This window comes from Myotis nattereri (assembly GCF_964212035.1).
Source record: "Myotis nattereri genome assembly, chromosome: 3".
Taxonomy (NCBI): domain Eukaryota; kingdom Metazoa; phylum Chordata; class Mammalia; order Chiroptera; family Vespertilionidae; genus Myotis; species Myotis nattereri.
In genome coordinates, this window is record NC_138077.1 from 44,863,592 (window position 1) to 44,882,121 (window position 18,530).

The window sequence follows — 18,530 nt, forward strand, 5'->3', positions numbered from 1 at the left end:
AGGCTACATGTCTAGAAAGCATGGCAGAGGTGTCCTCTGCCCCTAGACCCCCCAGACTCCTTTGTTCTTCTCATATCTTCTCCCATGTTAGGGGCTTTTCTAGTCTCAGAAACTTTTCTTTGTTCATTTTTGATGCCAGGGGACTCTTGTCACATTTGAATTTTCTTTCTTTTTCCTTCTTCGCAAACCAGATTCAAGCATTTAGACTCGAGCTAATAAAACTTTGGATTGTCTCTATCTGACTTATTGAAGCAGTTCAGGTGTTTGGTGGTGGGAGCAGGTAGATTTTAATGGGGGAAGGCAGAGAAAGAAAAAAAAACCTAAGGGTGAAAGAGACTTGGGTAAGGTATTGGACTGGGAAGAAAGAGGGACCCACAAGATGCAGAAGCTGAGGATGGGAGATGACTGATGTGCATGGTCCAGGAGGAGTGGAAAGGAGCCCAAGGCTGATCACAGTGGGTGCTTCAAGTGAAGACTCAGAAACAGGACCTGGAGGAATGTGATCAAAAGATGCAAACTTCCGGTGTTAAGAGAAGTGAGGACTAAGGTAAAATTTACAGAATGGTGGCTATAGTTAACACTGCTGCATGATATACAGGAAAGATGCTCAGAGAGTAGATCCTAAGAGTTCTCATCACAAGAAGAAAACTTTTGTTTTTATCATATCTATATGAGACAATGTTAACTAAACCTATTATAATCAATTCAAAAGATATATAAATCAAAGCATCATGTGGAATACCTTAACCTTATACAGTGATGAATGTCAATTATCCTATCTAATAAAGAGGAATATGCTAATTGACCCTCACACTGTTGCAAAGATGGTGGCGCCCACAGCCAATAAGGAGGGAATATGCTAATTGACTGCCACACCCTCAAAGATGGCGGTGCCCACAACCACAAGATGGCAGTTCCCAGTCCCCTCAGCCCCTCAGCTGACCAGGGCCAGCCCGAGGCACAGGCAAGCCTTGGATGGCAGCCGCCCAGCTGCCCAGGGCTGCCTGAGGCTCAGGTAACCAGGGTCAGCTGAGGCTTGTGCTTCCGGCAGTGGCATCAGCTGAGGTGTGATGGGGGCATCACCTGATCACCAGGTCACCTCCTGCCCCTGAGGGCTCCCGGACTGTGAGAGGGTTCAGGCCGGGCTGAGGGACCCCCCTCCAGTGCATGAATTTTCATGCATCGGGCCTCTAGTTTCTTAATAAAACTGGAATGTGGCAATGGATTCAGGCAGTATAATAAATAGAAAATCATGTGACTTTGAAGAAGGCCCATTTGGGTTATAATCCCAGTCCTACAATTTATTGATCATGAGATACTAAGAAAGTCATTAAACCTCTTTGGGCCACATTTTCCTTTTGTAAAAAAGGGTGATGGTGGCAGCCCATTTCCCTTTTCTCCATAGAGTACAATTAGATGTCATTTCTTGAAACCACACAATGATACCCGAAATATTTAATAACCCAAATGACACCAGCGCTGACCAACAAAGCAGGTACAACAGTCAGTCAGAATGGTCACCAGGTGTAAACAATCAGGGAGTCTCCAGCCAAATGTTTGCTCTGCAGAATCACTTTCCTCCAGAGGCGTGAACACAGGGTTGGCTGCTTAGACAGAGAGTAAAGAAAGGTGAAATCCAAGAAGACCAAAAAAAAAAAAAAAAAAAAAAAAAGCATAGCTCAATAACTCACAGAAGCATTTCAGTAGTGTTTTCTAATTTATAAAGTACTTTCACAAATATTGCTTGAGTTATTGAAAATGGTACCTGTAAAAAAATGGGATTGAATGTTCTTAATTCATGTCCACTAAATGCATTTATAATATGCAAACACAGTTGCTGCAGCTGAATAATGGAGTAAGAAACAATCCCTACTCTAGGGAGCTTACATTGTACTAGAGATTTAGACAGATATCCTTGATTGCTCCTTTTCTAGATTTGTTTTATTACATGATAGCTAAAAAGTGTTTGTTATAGTCAGTAAATTGGGCCTGGGATTAGAACCCAAATCAGCCTCCTCCAAAGTCACATGCTTTCCTCTTTATTATGCCACCTGTATACACTGGCAAGTCCTGTTTCTGAATCTTCACTTGAAACACCCACCCTGATCAGCCCTGTGCTCCTTTCCAACTCCTCCTGGATCTTGCACATCAGCCATCTCCTCCCTCTCCCACCCTCAGCTTCTCCATCTTTTCAGGTCCCCCTTTCTTCCAAGTCTAAGAACTTACCCAAGTCTTTTTCATCCTTAGTTTCATTTCCTAAATCTCCCACCATCCCCTGGCCCTGCCACACACACACTAGAACCTACCTTCTGCCATCATCACACACCTGAAACTGCTTCAGTAAGTCAGGGATTTTTAACCAACCAGCCCTAATATTAGATATAATTTATATGAACTAATTACTAGGCTCTGCACATATATTATCTCATTACTCCTCAGAAAACTTCATAAGATATTATATCTCACTTTTCCAGATGAGAAATGGAGCTTCAGAAAGGCTATATGACCCTGATTTGCTCAGGATCACATAACAGTTAAGTAGCAGAGCTGGATGGGAATCAAGGTTGGGCTTACTGCCAAGCTCATGTTCCTGCCACTCTGTTACAAGGCCATCATTTAGCTTCTGTTGATCCCTCTTTTCCAGGGGCTCTCAGGGAGATTTGCTTGTCAAGCTAGATACCTGATCACCAACAACAAAGAAGCCAAACATCTTCTTGGGGGGAAGAGGGTAAGACTTGAGGCAAACATCTACTAGCCCATCTCTTCAACCTATCGCTAGACTTCCTCTCCCTGAATAGTCTTACTTTATCTGAAAGGTCACTTAGGCTTGGTGAATGAAAGACCCCTATAAAGTCCACCAAACCAGAAACAAGAAGGAAGGACAAAGTAAACAGGCTTCACTCAAACCATCTCTCCTTAAGTTTCTCTCCTGTCTCCTCCACCCTGGGAACATTTTCCTTTCTACAGCAGATCCAATTGAGTGGAGGGAGGTTGGCTTGGCCAGAGACCAGATAGGATGCCCATTTTTTATTTTCAGTCATGCCAATGTCCTGTGTGAGACTCCCTGCACTCACTATGTCCCTGTGCATGTGCTCTCCAAGTGCAAAGAAATTTTATTGAAAGGTGTCTGCTCATGGTTGCATTGTTGTCACATGCAGTGACCTTCATAAATAGCTTTGGGAAAGTCATTTGGGAAAGGGAATAACAGGTGGTTAATGTTTTTTTTTCTCCTCCTTTATTGGATTGTACTCTGATTTGCTATACAAACTTGTGCAATTACCTGGCAATGTGCTCACACATGCCTCCCAACTGCTAACAAACAAGTCAATGACCCAGTGTTGTAATGTTCCAGCCTGAGATCTGCTTGGATAATCCAGCAGAGCCATTTGTTCTTTTGTAATAGGGCAAATAGTGGAGGGCAGCAGGAAGCCAAGCAGAACCCTGAAGTGCTAAGGCAGAGAGAGGAGAGAGAGAAGAGATAAGAGGCTGAAGAGAGTTAATATCAGCCTCCAAGTTAGCTTCCAATTCTTGGTGAAACTCCCAGAGGGAGACTGATAAATCATGAAGTTAATTGCCATCCTTTTCCTTTGTTCTAGGCTGCTAACAAGTTTCGCCCAAGAGGACCAACCACAAGAAGTTGACTGCAATGATGAGGATGCATTTAAGGCTGTGGATGCAGCTCTGAAGAAATACAATGATGGAAACAAAAGTGGCAACCAGTTTGTATTGTACCGAATAACCGAAGTCACCAAGACTGTGAGTGAGTTGTGTTTAACCTTGAGGTCATTTGGGATTTGTGTTATCACTTAAACCCAGGGCGCACACACACAGACAGACACACACACACACACACACATCACAAAAAAATTCCTGATAATTAAAGGTATAGTTTACAGCTATTAGAAATGACTAACTCCACTCTCTGGGCTGGGACTTGGGCAGGGTATGACTAGTCCTCAAGCTTCCAAGGTTAGCCTCCTGGTAATCAGAGGACAGGTATTCTAGGCTGAAATTAAAGAAAGGTAGATGGAGTCATTTGAAAGGGACTATGTAGAGTGGGACAATCCAGAAGCTCAGTGAGGCCACTGAAAGAGGATTTACTGGGTGACCGTTTAAACTAAAATATAAAGACCTCCAGACCTCAAAGGGGAGGAGGTGTTTAAGGGGGTATGTCTAACACATACTGTATAATCTCACATATAAATAGTATCTAAAAAAGTCAAACTTAACAGAAGCAGAAGTAGAATGGTGGTTGCCAGGGACTTTGGGATGGGAGAAATGGGGAGGTGTTTGTCAAGGGTACAAATTTTCAGTTATAAGATGAGCCTGGTCACTTAGCTCAATGGTTGAGCATCAACCTATGAACCAGGAGGTAATGGTTCAATTTCTGGTCAGGGCACATGCCTGGGTTGCAGGCTTGATCCCCAGTGTGGGGTGTGCAGGAGGCAGCCAATCAGTGATTCTCTCTCATCATTTATGTTTCTATCTCTCGCTCCTTTTCCCTTCCTCTTTGAAATCAATAAAAACATACTTTAAGAAAATAAGATGAATAGGTTCTGGGGGGTCTAATGTTCAGAATGGTGAATAAGATTAATACTACTGTATTGTATACTTGAAATCTGCTAAAGGCCTAGATTTTAAGGGTTCTCACCGCACAAACAAAAGATGTAATTATGTGAGGTGATAATGTGCTAATTAGCTTATTTGTGGTAATCATTTCACAATGTATACATATAGCAAATCATCTTTTTGTATATCTTAAATATATATGATTTATTTATATCTCAATAAATATACCTCAATAAATTATACTTCAGTAAAACTAGGGTAAGTGAGGGACAGTGAGATATGTCAAGAGGAGTCAGAAAAGAAGTTAATATAGTTCTGCTATATTAGATAAAATATATACCATGAAGTCCCGATAGCTGAATGCATCAAAGGTAACAGCAATGTTCTAGTTGGTTTTGAATATTCTTTATCACTGATGGATACACTCAGGTTGAAGATAAATCCTGACAGGATGTGTGATTCCAAGAAATACAATTGGATGCATGAAAACTATTAGGTTGGGGGGGGGGAGGGAGGGTTTCGTTGTGATTTTTGTTGTTGTTGTTTATATGAAAACATTCAGAAAGATGTAACTGAAAAGGAAAAAAAAATCAAAATCATACAACCTTTAGCTTTATTTCTCTTTAAAGTCAATCATCATTTCTTGATAAAGGAAATATTAAGTAAACCAGGCTCAGTGGACCACTCTTCTCTCCAAGGACATCCCTGGGATAAGCTTGCCAGGATGGCTTTGAAAACAAGCAAATCAGATACAACACAAGAGCACTTAAAGAATGTGTATGGTATCAAGTATCTCTGTGATGGTTCATTCCACAGGACGAATGCATATTTGACACTCTGCCTTATTGCATAACTGATCTACTTATTATCGCATGCAGATAACCTAACGTTGTTGAGGGAGTGACACCACAGGACATTATAAGTACTTGGTCCCATGGATGCTTTTTTTTTTTTTTTTTTTTTTTTTTTACTGTCCTTGACATCCCAAGCCCAATGGCCTTACTCATACACCATGACTCTCTGCACCAACTTTTTCCAACTCCTTTAATTCATTGCAGTCCGTGTTTTCCACCTTTTGTTGTTCCAGTTCAAACAGTTAACTAGGGGGACTAAATAACTACCCTGATTTTCTTCTTTGTGGTCATTTTCATGAAAGTTGGGCCCAGTCTTTGGCTGTATCCATATAATGATCTTGGACACTGTAGAAAAAGTACCAAATAGGGCCATATGACTTGCTATCCAGCCTTAGTCAATAAACCTGTGGGACTTTTAAACAAAAGTGCACAGGTAAACGTCCTGCATCCAGCATTGTTGAGCTGTCATCAACATTCTTGTGTCTGTTTTACTGTTACAATATTAAGTAAATATGGAAACAAAGGCATTCCACAGGGTCATTTTTAAAAAATGAATTCTGGTTCTGTTTTCTAAAGAAATGTAGAAATTCTTAATTTGGATCGATTTATAGTTTCAATTTTCTTCAGCTGCCATGTGTTATCAATCTTTAGCCTAAAAAACCTGGCATAAGAGATTTTTGTTTGTTCTCATATGATCATCTTAGACCCTTTTATATTTGGAAAATTAACATCTTTCTTTGGGGAAAATTCTTAGTTATTCTGCTGTTACAAAATATGTATTAACTTGTAGATTCAATGGCTCGATACCTATTTAATAATGTACTGACATTCTAGAAGGATTTCTTGCATTGGTGAAAATAAAGATGGGACACAGGGGGGATATTTTTGTTTTAGATGTACCCTGTTTTGAAACTCGAAGTCTTGTGTCATGCAAAAGAAAACAAATTATTTTTAAAGAAAAAAAAGCAAAGATAAAAAAATACAAACTTTCAATAATTTGTTCAAATGAATTTCACTGTTTTTATGTAATAGTTTACTTCGGTGGAAGAAAAAAAAATCCATCAATTTGATATGATGAGATTAAACAAAACAGCCCAGTGGGCTTTTTATTTATTTATTTATTTATTTATTTATTTATTTATTTATTTATTTATGAAAGTAACATTGAGCCATTCTGTTTTACCAGCTATTGTAGTCATGCGAGTCCTGGTGCCTTCGGCAATGTTTTATTGGTGTTGTGGTCATTGGCGGACATCTGTGGCAAATGTGTTGCTGTTGGGTATTTTTTTTTCTACAGTGTCCACAGAATCACTATCACCTACTGCTTTATCTAAATCTGAGACCCGAAATGAACCTCGGAACTATCGTGTTTGACTCCATCATCTCCCAGATACAAATACTCTGACAAGTGCAGGCTCTGAGAGAGCACTGCCCCTGGACTCAGGAGACCCGAGTCTGGGTTGGCTTTGCCTTTCCAAGGTGGGAGGCTGCCTAGCTCTGCGCTCTCTACTTGGGCCTCCTTTCTCACACCTGCAAAGTGAGGGGCTGGGCAACAGCACCTCTCAGGTCTCTTGCTGCTCCAACATGCCAGGATTTTGCATCTAAAAGCTCATCTAACTCAGAATCTTAAGCTTTAAAAGTTTTATTTATTATTTTATGACATGTTAGAAAAAAATAGAAAACAAACAAAATCAAATAGAAATACTAAAATTACCCATAACTAATCCCATCATCCAGAGATACCTGTTAACATTTTTTTTCAAAAAAATGAAAGAAGAAAGTACTCTTGTTTGTTGGTTTATTTTCTAATTGTAAAAGTACTATATATTTGTTTTCAAGAAAATACTCAGACAGTTTAGGAATGTTTGGTTAATGAAGAGAGTAAAAGATAACCATACACCCACCACTGAGACGCAATACGTTAACAGCTTTGCTGCATAACTTTCAGACTTTTAAAATCATATATGTACATGTAAATTGCTTTCTACAAAAATAGGCTAATGCTAGATATACTACTTCGTTACTTGAAAATACATGTTTATAAATATATTATGAACATTCTTCCAAGTATTTGTAACTTTCATTACTTTTAGTAAATGTTTTGCTCTTGTTGAATTAAATCAATATCAAACATTCATAACTGTACCAGATCCCTCTCCAATGGTCTGCTGTTGTCAGATGAATGAGCCCTATGTATGTTTGATTGTTTTCTTTTCCAGGAAGACGAGAATATATTTTATTCTGTCAAGTATGAAATCAAGGAGGGCGACTGTCCTGTTCAAGGTGACAAAACCTGGCAGGACTGTGACTATAAAGAAGCTGAGCAAGCTGTAAGTGTGATGGTCCAGAGCCTCCAGTTTTCTCAATCGAGACCAAATTATTCTATTAGTGCTGGGGGTGATGAGTACCGTGGAGCCTGTTTGTGAGGGGTGCACATAAACACTCAAATGTGTACAAAAGGCAAATGGTTGATGTCTGTGTTCTTGCACAGACAGAAAGGGCATGAGAGTCCAGCAATGAGATTGGAAAAAGCCCTCCCATGAAGAGGGGACTCCTATGATAAATTGGGTGCTTTATTTGTGCAGACCTGAGTTGGAATTCTACTCGGCCTCTAATTAGCTGACCACTTTTAACCCATGGGCTCCCTTGTAAAAGGGAGGTAAAATTGACTTAAATTGGAATGCATCTTAACCAAATGCCTATCATCTGTTTGCCACACCACAGCTGTTGTTTGGCCTTACCTGAGGGAGCTAACAGCCAGTGTCTGCCAGGAAGGAAGCCACTCTTTCCACAGTCCATGGACTCACCTCTTTAATGTGTCAAAATGTTATTGGTGGAAATAGGGTGTCCACTGGTGGGAATTGGGGGATCCCTTTCCTCGCTGGATGTTGGGGGTCAGGACCTCATGATATCTTGAGAAAAAGAACTTTCTAAGACTCACACAGGAAGATGAGAGATCTTTATTTGTGTGGAATAACATATCTGCATTTCTAAAGTCCCATTTCCCTTAAACCAGTCCTAAAATAGGTGCAGCCAAACCAATGTCCCAAGTTTCTATTCCATGATGGAGCTGAGTCCGGCACAGCATCAGGCTAGTTCCCATCCATTAGTCCATTGTGTGTGTGTGTGGGTGTGGGGGGGGACATATGGCTGTGGGCCATGTGGGTGCATGCAGGGAAGTGTGTCGCCTGCAACAAGAGAGCCAGGAGCTACAGTGTGCAAGAGAGGCAAGAGAGAGGGAACTCCTTTGTTTAGGAGTTTAATATCTTCCTGTGCTTGCAGTAGCCACACTGACTATGTTCCCAGGGTGATTGACAGATAAATACCTTCCCTAGGTCACCCAGACGTTACTGGGCATGTGTCTATTTGGCCTTCCCTTTGCTCCTTTTCAGTTAATACCTGGTTATTACAATGGTATCAAAAACACCTCATCCTCTGTGCAGTTGAACCCTGAAGTTGAACTGTAAGAGGAGAGTTGGGCAGGCTAGTTTTAGGGCACTGTGTTCACCTTAGTGAAAAAGAAATATCTCCAGTGCTCCAAACATAACATTATTTAACACCTCGTTATCTATATTGCCTCTCCTCCAGACATTTCATGAATATCAATGACTTGTAAATAATAATGATTAGGCTATAAAAACACTCATTCTTGTGTCTCAAAAGTGTTAGAAAAAAATCTTAAGTTTTAAAGAAGGGAAAAGCCATACTTAGCAACAGCACTAGGTGCACTTCTTCATCTGAAAGATTAAGATAAATGGATTCTTTCTCTCTCTTCCTTCCCTTCCTTCCCTTCCTTCCTTCCTTCCTTCCTTCCTTCCTTCCTTCCTTCCTTCCTTCCTTCCTTCCTTTCTTTTCTTTCTTCTTTCTTTCTTTCTTTCTTTCTTTCTTTCTTTCTTTCTTTCTTTCTTTCTTTCTTCCTTCCTTCCTTCCTTCCTTCCTTCCTTCCTTCCTTTCTTTCTTTCTTTCTTTCTTTCTTTCTTTCTTTCTTTCTTTCTTTCTTTCTTTCTTCCTTCCTTCCTTCCTTCCTTCCTTCCTTCCTTCCTTTCTTTCTTTCTTTCTTTCTTTCTTTCTTTCTTTCTTTCTTTCTTTCTAGGCCACAGGAGAATGCATGGCAACCATAGGGAAGAGACGGAATAATAAATTCTCCGTGGCTACCCAGACCTGCAACATTATTCCAGGTAGCTGATATATAGGGTGGCACTGCCCTGGGGGGGGGAAATGAACCATTTCCATGTGGGGCCAGGAGCATAACCTGGACAAAGCTCCTTCCCAGAGGGCAGTGGGTGGCTGTGCAATGCCATTAGCAGCCTTGTTGGTGGTGATGGGGGGGTGTCTGTGGTGGCAGAGTCCTGAGGTGGGGCCAGGCTCCTGCCAATCATCGCCTGGCCTCCCCCAGAAGGCAGCACTGAATTAGGTGTGTGCAAAGGCCCTGGGAAAGGACTAGAAAACATGCCACATGCTTCAATTGTGGGGGTGTCCTAGAACCAGAAAAGCACAGGCTTTGAGGTCATATCTGGCCTATAATCTTTCAAACGATCTTCACTTTTTGGTTTCCCCTTTCCTTAAAAGGGGATCACAGTAATTCTCACTTCAGAGGGTTGTTGTAGACTGAAACTAGATGGTAGGCTTGAAGTTAAAGCATAAAACTGTATTGATGATCATCAGAATAAAAGTAATCATAGCTGACATTTATTGAGCACTTATTGCTAGCCACAGTGCTAATTGTTTTACATATGTTGATTTATTTAATCCTCACAACAATTCTCTGAGGCAAGTGTTAATATTCTCATTTTATAAATGAGGAAACCCAGGCCCACCACAGTTAAGTATCTTGCCCAGTATCCCATAGCTAGCAATTAGCAGAGTTGGTATAGTAGACCTTATAAGAATGGAGCAACTTATGCAGAGATATAACCACTGTTAGCTCCTTCCCTCTGGTGGCAGAGTGGCTGGGTGCAGAAGAATGGGCACCTCTAGGGACTGTCAGTCACAAAAACCAACCCAGAACTGGCCTTTTGCAAGATAGGATTTTAGTATTTAGGGCTCCAGAACAGCATCTTCAGCCACACTCATGAACATCAGTTTAGGAGCAATTGTTCTGTCTTGGCCTTAGTCATCCATAAGGAACCCTAAAAAACTATATTTCTTGAGTTTCAGCTCTTTTAACAAGTGTCATTGAAAGAAAAACAGTCCAAAACAGAAAAGAAATCACAATTTAAAAAAAATGGAGTAGCTTTTTATTATTTAGTTTAAGAACTTTAGCTCATAAGCAAATTTTCACATGATCCAGAACACAGCACTTAAAAAACTCTTTGACAGAAAAAGCTCTTTGCCACACCTTGTAGATCCACAATTACTACTAGGTCTACAATCCCTTATCTGAAACATTTTTGGCAAAATATGTTTCAGAATTCAAAATTAAAATCTTTTTTAAATTTTTTATAAATCTCCCTAGAAATGTTGGAGCAGGATGAAAAATCATTCCATTGCCTGGAAAAACTGAATTTGCATCTTTCCCTACTCCTCTCACCCTCAAAAGTCTGTGCCATCTCTCCTCTTACCCCAGTCAGAGCTGCCCTTGAGGTCAGCATACCAGCCTCTGGTCTCTACTCCCTTCCCCCTACGCCTTCTGTGTTCATCAATCTTTTGTCCTGCTGTCAGTAAGTCTCTCTCCTTTCCCATGTAAGTTTCCTCCAGTTTCTTAACTTTGTCCACTGCCCTGATGCAACATACCTTCTGCAAGGGGAAAGCAGTGAGGAAAGCTCTCAGTAAATCTTTTTCTGAGTATTCACCCAGTAAATCTTTTTTCTGACACACATGCTTATGGAGTGAGTGTCAAGAAACAGCTGCAAGGGGAGTTGTGTTGACCTACTCACAACTGAGGGACACTATTGTAGAACACTGTTGCTCCTGACTCTCTTTGGGTCCTGCACACTCAGACAGTGAGAGCCCAAGGCAAAGGGGCCCAGGATGCCCTTATGGTTTCCCCTCTATAGCGTGTGCCTCTACTGAGCAGCGGGTTAAGGCTATCTGTTATAAACATTACTTGGTAACTTAATACAAGCTCGCTCCTGTTTTAATATTTTACATTATTTTATTTAAAACCCCGTTGGTGCACCCCATCGTTACAGCCCATCACTCTTAATTCACTTCAGTGGGTCTCTATGCACACTCTGAAATTACATGGAGAACGTTGTGAGTACCAGCATTTTCCTGGAGAGGGCGCCCTAGTTCTCAGCATGTTCACCAAGGAGCCCATGACCCTTGGAATATAGTTCATAATCCCTGGACTCCAGAGAGTGGCCCGGGCTCCACAGCAGAGGACTCTCTATTAATTGTCCAGACCTCAATCACCAGTCCCTGCCTCCTGCTTTAAGCCCCACTAAAAAGTATACACCACCTCTCACACGCTGCCCCTGACTCATCCTGCTTTCTTGAGAGCCATTCCTCCCTTTGTTCCTCCTTCTCAGGCTCACACTTTATGTTTCCCAGTTGACCTTGACCACTTTACACCCTTCTTAGCTCAGGCCTCTTCTCCTCACGAAAGTCTTTCTTGAGCTCACTCTGGGCTCCTGCCTTCCCAAGCTCTTGCCAAATTATTTTGAAATATCCATCTGCAGTTCTGTCTCTCCCACTCCACTTTGCCCAACACCTTCAACACTGCTGGTGCTGACCAGCAGCCCCTGAACGATGGATGAACAGATTACTCAGACACAGTTTGACTGAGAGAGAGAGGGCTAAGGGGCTCCTGGCTTTAGCGGCCAGAGCAGCCTGGATTGCCTGCCTTGTTAGCCTATAATTGCAGTTTTTATCTTTAGATACAATCAGTGGGGTGAATAATCTTGGGATGATACCTGTGTTTACCTTGTCCTCTAGGCAAGGGCATCCAGGGATTAAGCATATGGATTCCAGTAAACACCTGGGGTCTGTATGTAATCAGACTTGTTTGGAAAGGTCAAGGAATAATTAGGGGCACCACCTTCGACACTCCCCTATGTCTCCCCTAAGTTGGAATTCCGATTAACAGGGCAGGTGGCCTTCTACACACTTCCCTTTTATCAGAATGTCCTCCTTACAACTTTCCAACCAAGTCTCTTATGCTCTCCAATACCACAGTAACCATTACTAACAAGTTAATGTAACCACACATTCTAGCTCAGCACCTGACATATTACAGAAGGAGCAAAATATGTATATATTTGCCCTAGCTGGTTTGGCTCAGTACATAAAGCGTTGGCCTGCAGGACTGAAGGGTACCAGGTTTGATTCCAGTCAAGGGCATATGCCTGGTTGCGGGTCCAACCCCAGCAGGTCCAGGGGTCCCCAAAGGTGTGGACGGAGTCGGCGAAGAAGGAATGACACGGAGACAGTGATCAGTTGATCAGCAGCCTAGTCAGGATCTCTAGCCAGGATCTCCAGCCAAGTTCTGTTCAGGATCTCCAGCGAAGTTCTGGTTAGGATCTCCAGCCAGGTTCTGTGTCCATGTTCTCTTGCTAGGTTCTGTCTCTAGGTTCTGTCCAGGTTCTCCAGCCAGGTTCAGTCACCAGGTTCTAGTCAGGTTCTCTTGCCATGTTCTATCCAGGTTCTGTAGCCAGGTTCTGTCTCTAGGTTCTTCAGCCAGGTTCTCTCACTAGGTTCTGTCTCTAGGTTCTGTGGCCAGTTTCTGTCCAGGATCTTTTGCCATGTTCTCTCGCTAGGTTCTGTCTCCAGGTTCTGTCTCCAGTTTCTGTCCAGGATCTTTTGCCATGTTCTCTCCAGCGAAGTTCTTCTGTCTCTAGTTTCTGTGTAGGTTCTGTGTAGGTTCTGTGTCTAGGTTCTGTGTCTAGGTTCTGTGTCCTGTTGTCTTGTTACATCTGTATTTATACCAGTTGATTCCAATCCTATTAATCTCTATTCCAAAGGTTAGGACGTTTCTTATCTCCATTCCAGGGAGTAAAGATTAGGTAGCTTAAGCATGATTGTTCGTACTTAAAGTGATTAATTACCCGCCTGACACTTAGTTAAGGGGTTTTATTCCCTCCCTAACTTCAGGGGAAAATCCCTACCTGGGAAAACAACCTTTCTCAGAGAGGTGACCTTGGTTAAAACACATAGTGCCAAGAAGGTGAGCAAACATATTAAAAACAGTATGCCATATATGCCAGGTCCCTTGAAACAGCAAGGATGGACCAGCTCCCGGCAGATCCCCAGTAGGGGGCATGCAGGAGGCAGCTGATCAATGATTCTCTCTCATAATTGATGTTTCAATCTTTTTCTCCCTCTCCCTTCCTCTCTGAATTAATAAAAATATATTTTAAAAAATGTACATGTTTGTTGAAATGAATTGATACAAAACATATTATATGCTGAAAGAGGCTTCAAGGAGCTTTAATTAACACTGAAAAATAAATACTACTATATCTGTACTGTTTTAATTTTTTATAAGAGGAAAAATTAATGTATTATTTCCATAATTTACAATGATTTTTAAATAAATTTAAAATAATTGTGCACAATAGTATGCACATAAGATGTTCCTAAGTCAATGGTAGGTTTTTTTTCTCTCTGACAAAAAAGCAGTCCTGTGTTCTCTTTTTCTAATACATACTAGAATGTACTAGAAAGTTTGTTTACCAGGGTCTTTGAAATTATCTTATTTATTTAGGACAATGTATCTAAATGCGGGTTTTGCTCATTAACACTGCCCTTTTGCCTACTCTTTCTTTGTCAAGCCGAGGGCCCTGTGGTGACCTCCAAGTATGAATGCTATGGCTGCGTGCACCCCATATCGACTGCCAGCCCTGATTTGGACCCTGTTCTGAGACATGCCATTCAGCATTTTAACAACCACACTAATCATCCCCACCTCTTTGCTCTTAAGGAAGTAAAAAGGGCACAGAGACAGGTTTGTGCTGCAGTTTCCATTTCTCACAGTATTGTTAAAATTTGTTGGATATTTATGTTTAGGATTTCATTACATAAAGTAAACCACTGGTCAATAGAAAACCCTATGATTCCATGAGTGGTGGTGAGGGAGCTCTTCTATGTCCTCATCTAACTGGCATAGGAGGTAAAGCGCTTTCTCTTGGGGCAAAGTGATTGGGAAACTGCAATATATAAAAGGGCAAAAGTGTGGCTAAGCAGACCCCTGGCCCTGAGGCTGGTTTTAATGAATGGGTAGTCAGAAATACATGTTTTTCTTAGAGTTGGTGAGATTAAAAGATCATTCTAGCCTTAAGGTTTTAAGAAAATTACATTATCACTTAGCTATCATGAGTCAAACATGGCTCCAAAATATGAAATGGTACCCAAACAGTTGGCACGGCTTTCTGAGCACTCTCTAAATTATAGCTTTCATATCATTAAAAAAAAGTAAATACTTGGAAATCTGGCCTTTTCATTGACCCAATTCACTAAGTCTTTACTGACAGTTGACTGGGTTCCTTGTATTTCATTGTCTAATTATAAGGGTCTTACTTTAGTCAGTAACATTCCTTGCTTTTAATAGACCATCCAACTTCCCTTCATGCAAAATGCATGTTCTACTCAATTACATTCATAGCCAGCTATCGGGGTGAGACTAGCCCAAGATAGAGCAGCACAAAGCTTACTGCCTGACTGTCTGGTACCTGAGAACTTATCAGCAAAGGCCATTCTAGCTCCAAAGTGTTTTTAACCATCTAGAAGAGTATTATTTATATTTCACTAAATTCAAAGGGACATTATTTTTCTGTTGCCTGGAAGAGGAAATGTTGCTAGGTTTTTCTTAAGAAAATACAGTAACTCCATGTATATATTGCTTTTTATTTTCAGATGTGTAAGAGTGTGTGTGTGTGTGTGTGTGTGTGTGTGTGTGTGTGTGTTGAGGAGTGTGAGTCATAAAGTGCTCAATGTTTATTCAGTCATGACTTTTGCCTAGCACTAAGAGTTTATATTTTTGAGTACCTACAATATGCCTGGCAGTATTCTAAGTTCCTCATAACACAGTGAATAATGTTAAAACTTCCCTTTAACTATTTAATTCAACATTGTTTCAGGTGGTGTCTGGATGGAACTATGAAGTTACTTACTTAATTCAGCAAACTAATTGTTCCAAGGAGAATTTTAAATTCTTAACCCAAGACTGCAAGCCCCTTCCCAATGGTGTAAGTAGGCAAAAATTGAATTATAATTAGCATTTGATGTCCAGTACTTACAGGTGTGGGAATACTCAGCCACATAGGAAGACTTGGCCTCTAAGATTTTAGGTGACATGTATGAATTCACAGCCACATTCTCCATGTCACTAGTCAAGCTGCCTTACCTACCTGGTCAAAAGATCTGTACATCTGGCAATAAGCATTTACACATATAACTGGGGCTTGAGATAAAATGATGCCATGTCAAGTTTGTCTGTTCATGTCTTCACACTTTCCTGTCTCCCTTTCTTCCCACCTGCTTAAGATCCTTCCCAGTGCTCCTTAGCCCTGGACACTCCTTAACTTCCAATTTGCCTTTGCTTTTTTCCTCCCCTCCCCTCACCTCTCCTTTATTTTTTGTTACACTTCCTGAACCTCCATCTCTTTATCAGAACCAAAATTATGTTACAAGAGAGTATCACAAGGTGGCAGTAGTTAGTGCAGATCCCTAAGGTACAATGACCATCCCAGGGATATTTGCATTTTAGCAGAAAACTACTTTAAGCAAGGGATTACTTCAAGCCCTTTAGTCTGTTGTTCTACCTCTACAATTCTATTCTGTGGGAAGAATATGAGGAACCCAAACAGTAAGATATTAATTTCAGCATTATTATTAATAGAAAAACATTGGAAATGTTTTCAACATTAGGGAATGTTTAAATAACTTACAGTATATCCACACAGTAAAATATGTGCAGCCATTAAAAGTATGTTTACAGATTTTTTAGTGACTTAGTAAAATGGTTATAATATGGTAAGTTAAAAATATATAAAATTATAGAAACACATTCACTTAAATATATAAAGTAAATGTAAATATCAAAAGTGATGGAGGGTCCCTGGGTGGTTTGGTTCAGTGGGTAGAGTGTTGGACTGCGGACCAAAGGGACCCTGGTTCAATTCTGGTCAAGGGCACATTACTCGGTTGCAAGCTCCTTCCAGCCCAGCCCAGGCCCTGGTTCAGGGCACGTGCAGGAGGCAACCTATTGATGTGTTTCTCTCACACCGATGTTTCTCTCTGTCTTTCCCTTTCTCTTCCACTCTCTCTAGTCAATTGAAAAATATCTTCAGGTGAGGATTAACAACAACAAAATAAGTGATGGAGGGGAGCATTTGAGATCTTGCTCCCTGTCATATGTTGTTAGTTTTCCTAACAAAATACCAGGTGCGGGCACGCACATGCTGTGCGATTGAAACTTCTTGGCCCATGCGCAGAAGTCGATATTTTGTGGAAGAGCCACACTCAAGTGGCCAAAGAGCCTCATGTGGCTCGCGAGCCGCAGTTTGCTGACCACTGGAACTCATAAAAAAATTTTAAGTGATGAAAAAACTATGCAAAAATATAAAACAGAGTAAACTTTCAATTGGAACTATGGGTGCCTTTTTTGATTTTATACTTTTTGGTACTCTTTAGTACTTGCCAATGTTTCTAACCAAGCATGTATTTATTACATAATTGGGAGAAAAGTTAAAAGGATACTGTTAAGAGAGTGAAAAGACAACCCAGAAAATGGGAGAATTATTTGCATCATATATCTGATAAGAATTAAATATGCAGTATGTAAATAACTCCTATAATGCAACAAAAAGACAATCAACCTAATTTTCAAATGGGCAAAGGACTTTAAAATAAACATTTCTCTAAAGAAGATATGCAAACAGTCATTAAACACATGAAAAGATGCTCAACATAATTAGCTATGACGGTGTGTGTGTGTGTGTGTGTCTGTGTGTGTGTGTAAAACATGCTACAAGAGAGTATCACAATGAGATGCCATTTCACACCTAAAAGATGGCTATAATTTTTAAAAAATTGGAAAATAACTAGTATTGGGGAGGACGTGGAAAAATTGAAACCTTTGCCCATTGCTGATGACAATGTAAATGGTGCAGCCACTGTGGAAAACACTTTGGTAGTTCCTCAAGAAGTTACACATACACTTACCATATGACAGAGCAATTGCACTCCTGGGTATGTACCCAAAAGAATTAAAAAACAGGGAGTCAAGCAGATACTTACATGCCAGGATTCATTGCAACATTATTCACAGTAGACAAAAAGTGGGAACAACCCAAGTATCCATCAATAGATGAGTGGAAAAACAAAATGTGATGTATATATAAAACAATGGAATGTTCTTTAGCCATAGAGAGAAATGAAATCTGCCACAATCTACAACTTAGATGAACCTTGAAAACATTATGCTAAGTGAAAGAAGCCAGACATAAAAAGACAAATATTGTATGATTCCACTTATATGAAATATCTAACACATGCATAGGAACAAAAGTAGATTCGAGTTTATCATGGGCTAGGCGAAGGAGAATGGGAATTTATTGCTTAATGGGTACAGAATTTGTGTTTGGAATGATGAAAGCTATTGGAAATAGATAGCAGTGATGGTTAAATAATGTAATTAATATCACTGAGTTATATACTTAAAAATGGTTGAAATGGCAAATTTTATGTTACATATATTTTACCATAATAAAAAAAAAGTAAAAAAAGGAGAGAGAGAGAGAGAGAGAGAGAGAGAGAGAGAGAGAGAGAGAGTCCAAAAATGTATGCTCTAGCTACTATTTGACTTTGTTATTTTTAGTCATCTGGCCTTTAAAGCATCTATTAACACCTTTTGTTTTTTATGTTCTTTAGTTAGCCATTTGAGATTATATAGGCTTAAGTGTTATCTAGCTTTAATCTCCCTGCATCTCTTTGTAAGGCCTCAATTTAGTTCTCTTTTTGCAACACACACAGATGCAGGGCTGATTGGAGTCACAAATCCAATCAGATTTCTGGTATAACTTCCTGAGCTTCCACTTCCTCATTTGTAAAATGGTGAGGAATAACAGCACCGGTCTCACAGTGTTGTTACAATAATTAAAGGACACAAAATATACATGAACTCTCTTGCCTACACCTGGTAAGACTGAATGAAGGCCTTGCTATTCC

At 40.4% G+C, this 18,530-nt stretch overlaps 1 protein-coding gene across 1 annotated transcript in view; it reads left to right on the forward strand.

The window, feature by feature from the left end:
- Positions 1-3,391: 3,391 nt before the first annotated feature.
- The window catches only part of LOC308516172 (kininogen-1-like), a 33,579-nt gene continuing 18,440 nt past the window's right edge, over positions 3,392-18,530 (forward strand). The window contains exons 1-5 of the mRNA XM_081087014.1: positions 3,392-3,756; positions 7,643-7,753; positions 9,517-9,601; positions 14,135-14,307; positions 15,440-15,547. Of these exons, the coding sequence (XP_080943140.1) occupies positions 3,562-3,756; positions 7,643-7,753; positions 9,517-9,601; positions 14,135-14,307; positions 15,440-15,547 (672 nt within the window). The 5' untranslated portion in view covers positions 3,392-3,561. The remainder of the gene's footprint in view (positions 3,757-7,642; positions 7,754-9,516; positions 9,602-14,134; positions 14,308-15,439; positions 15,548-18,530) is intronic.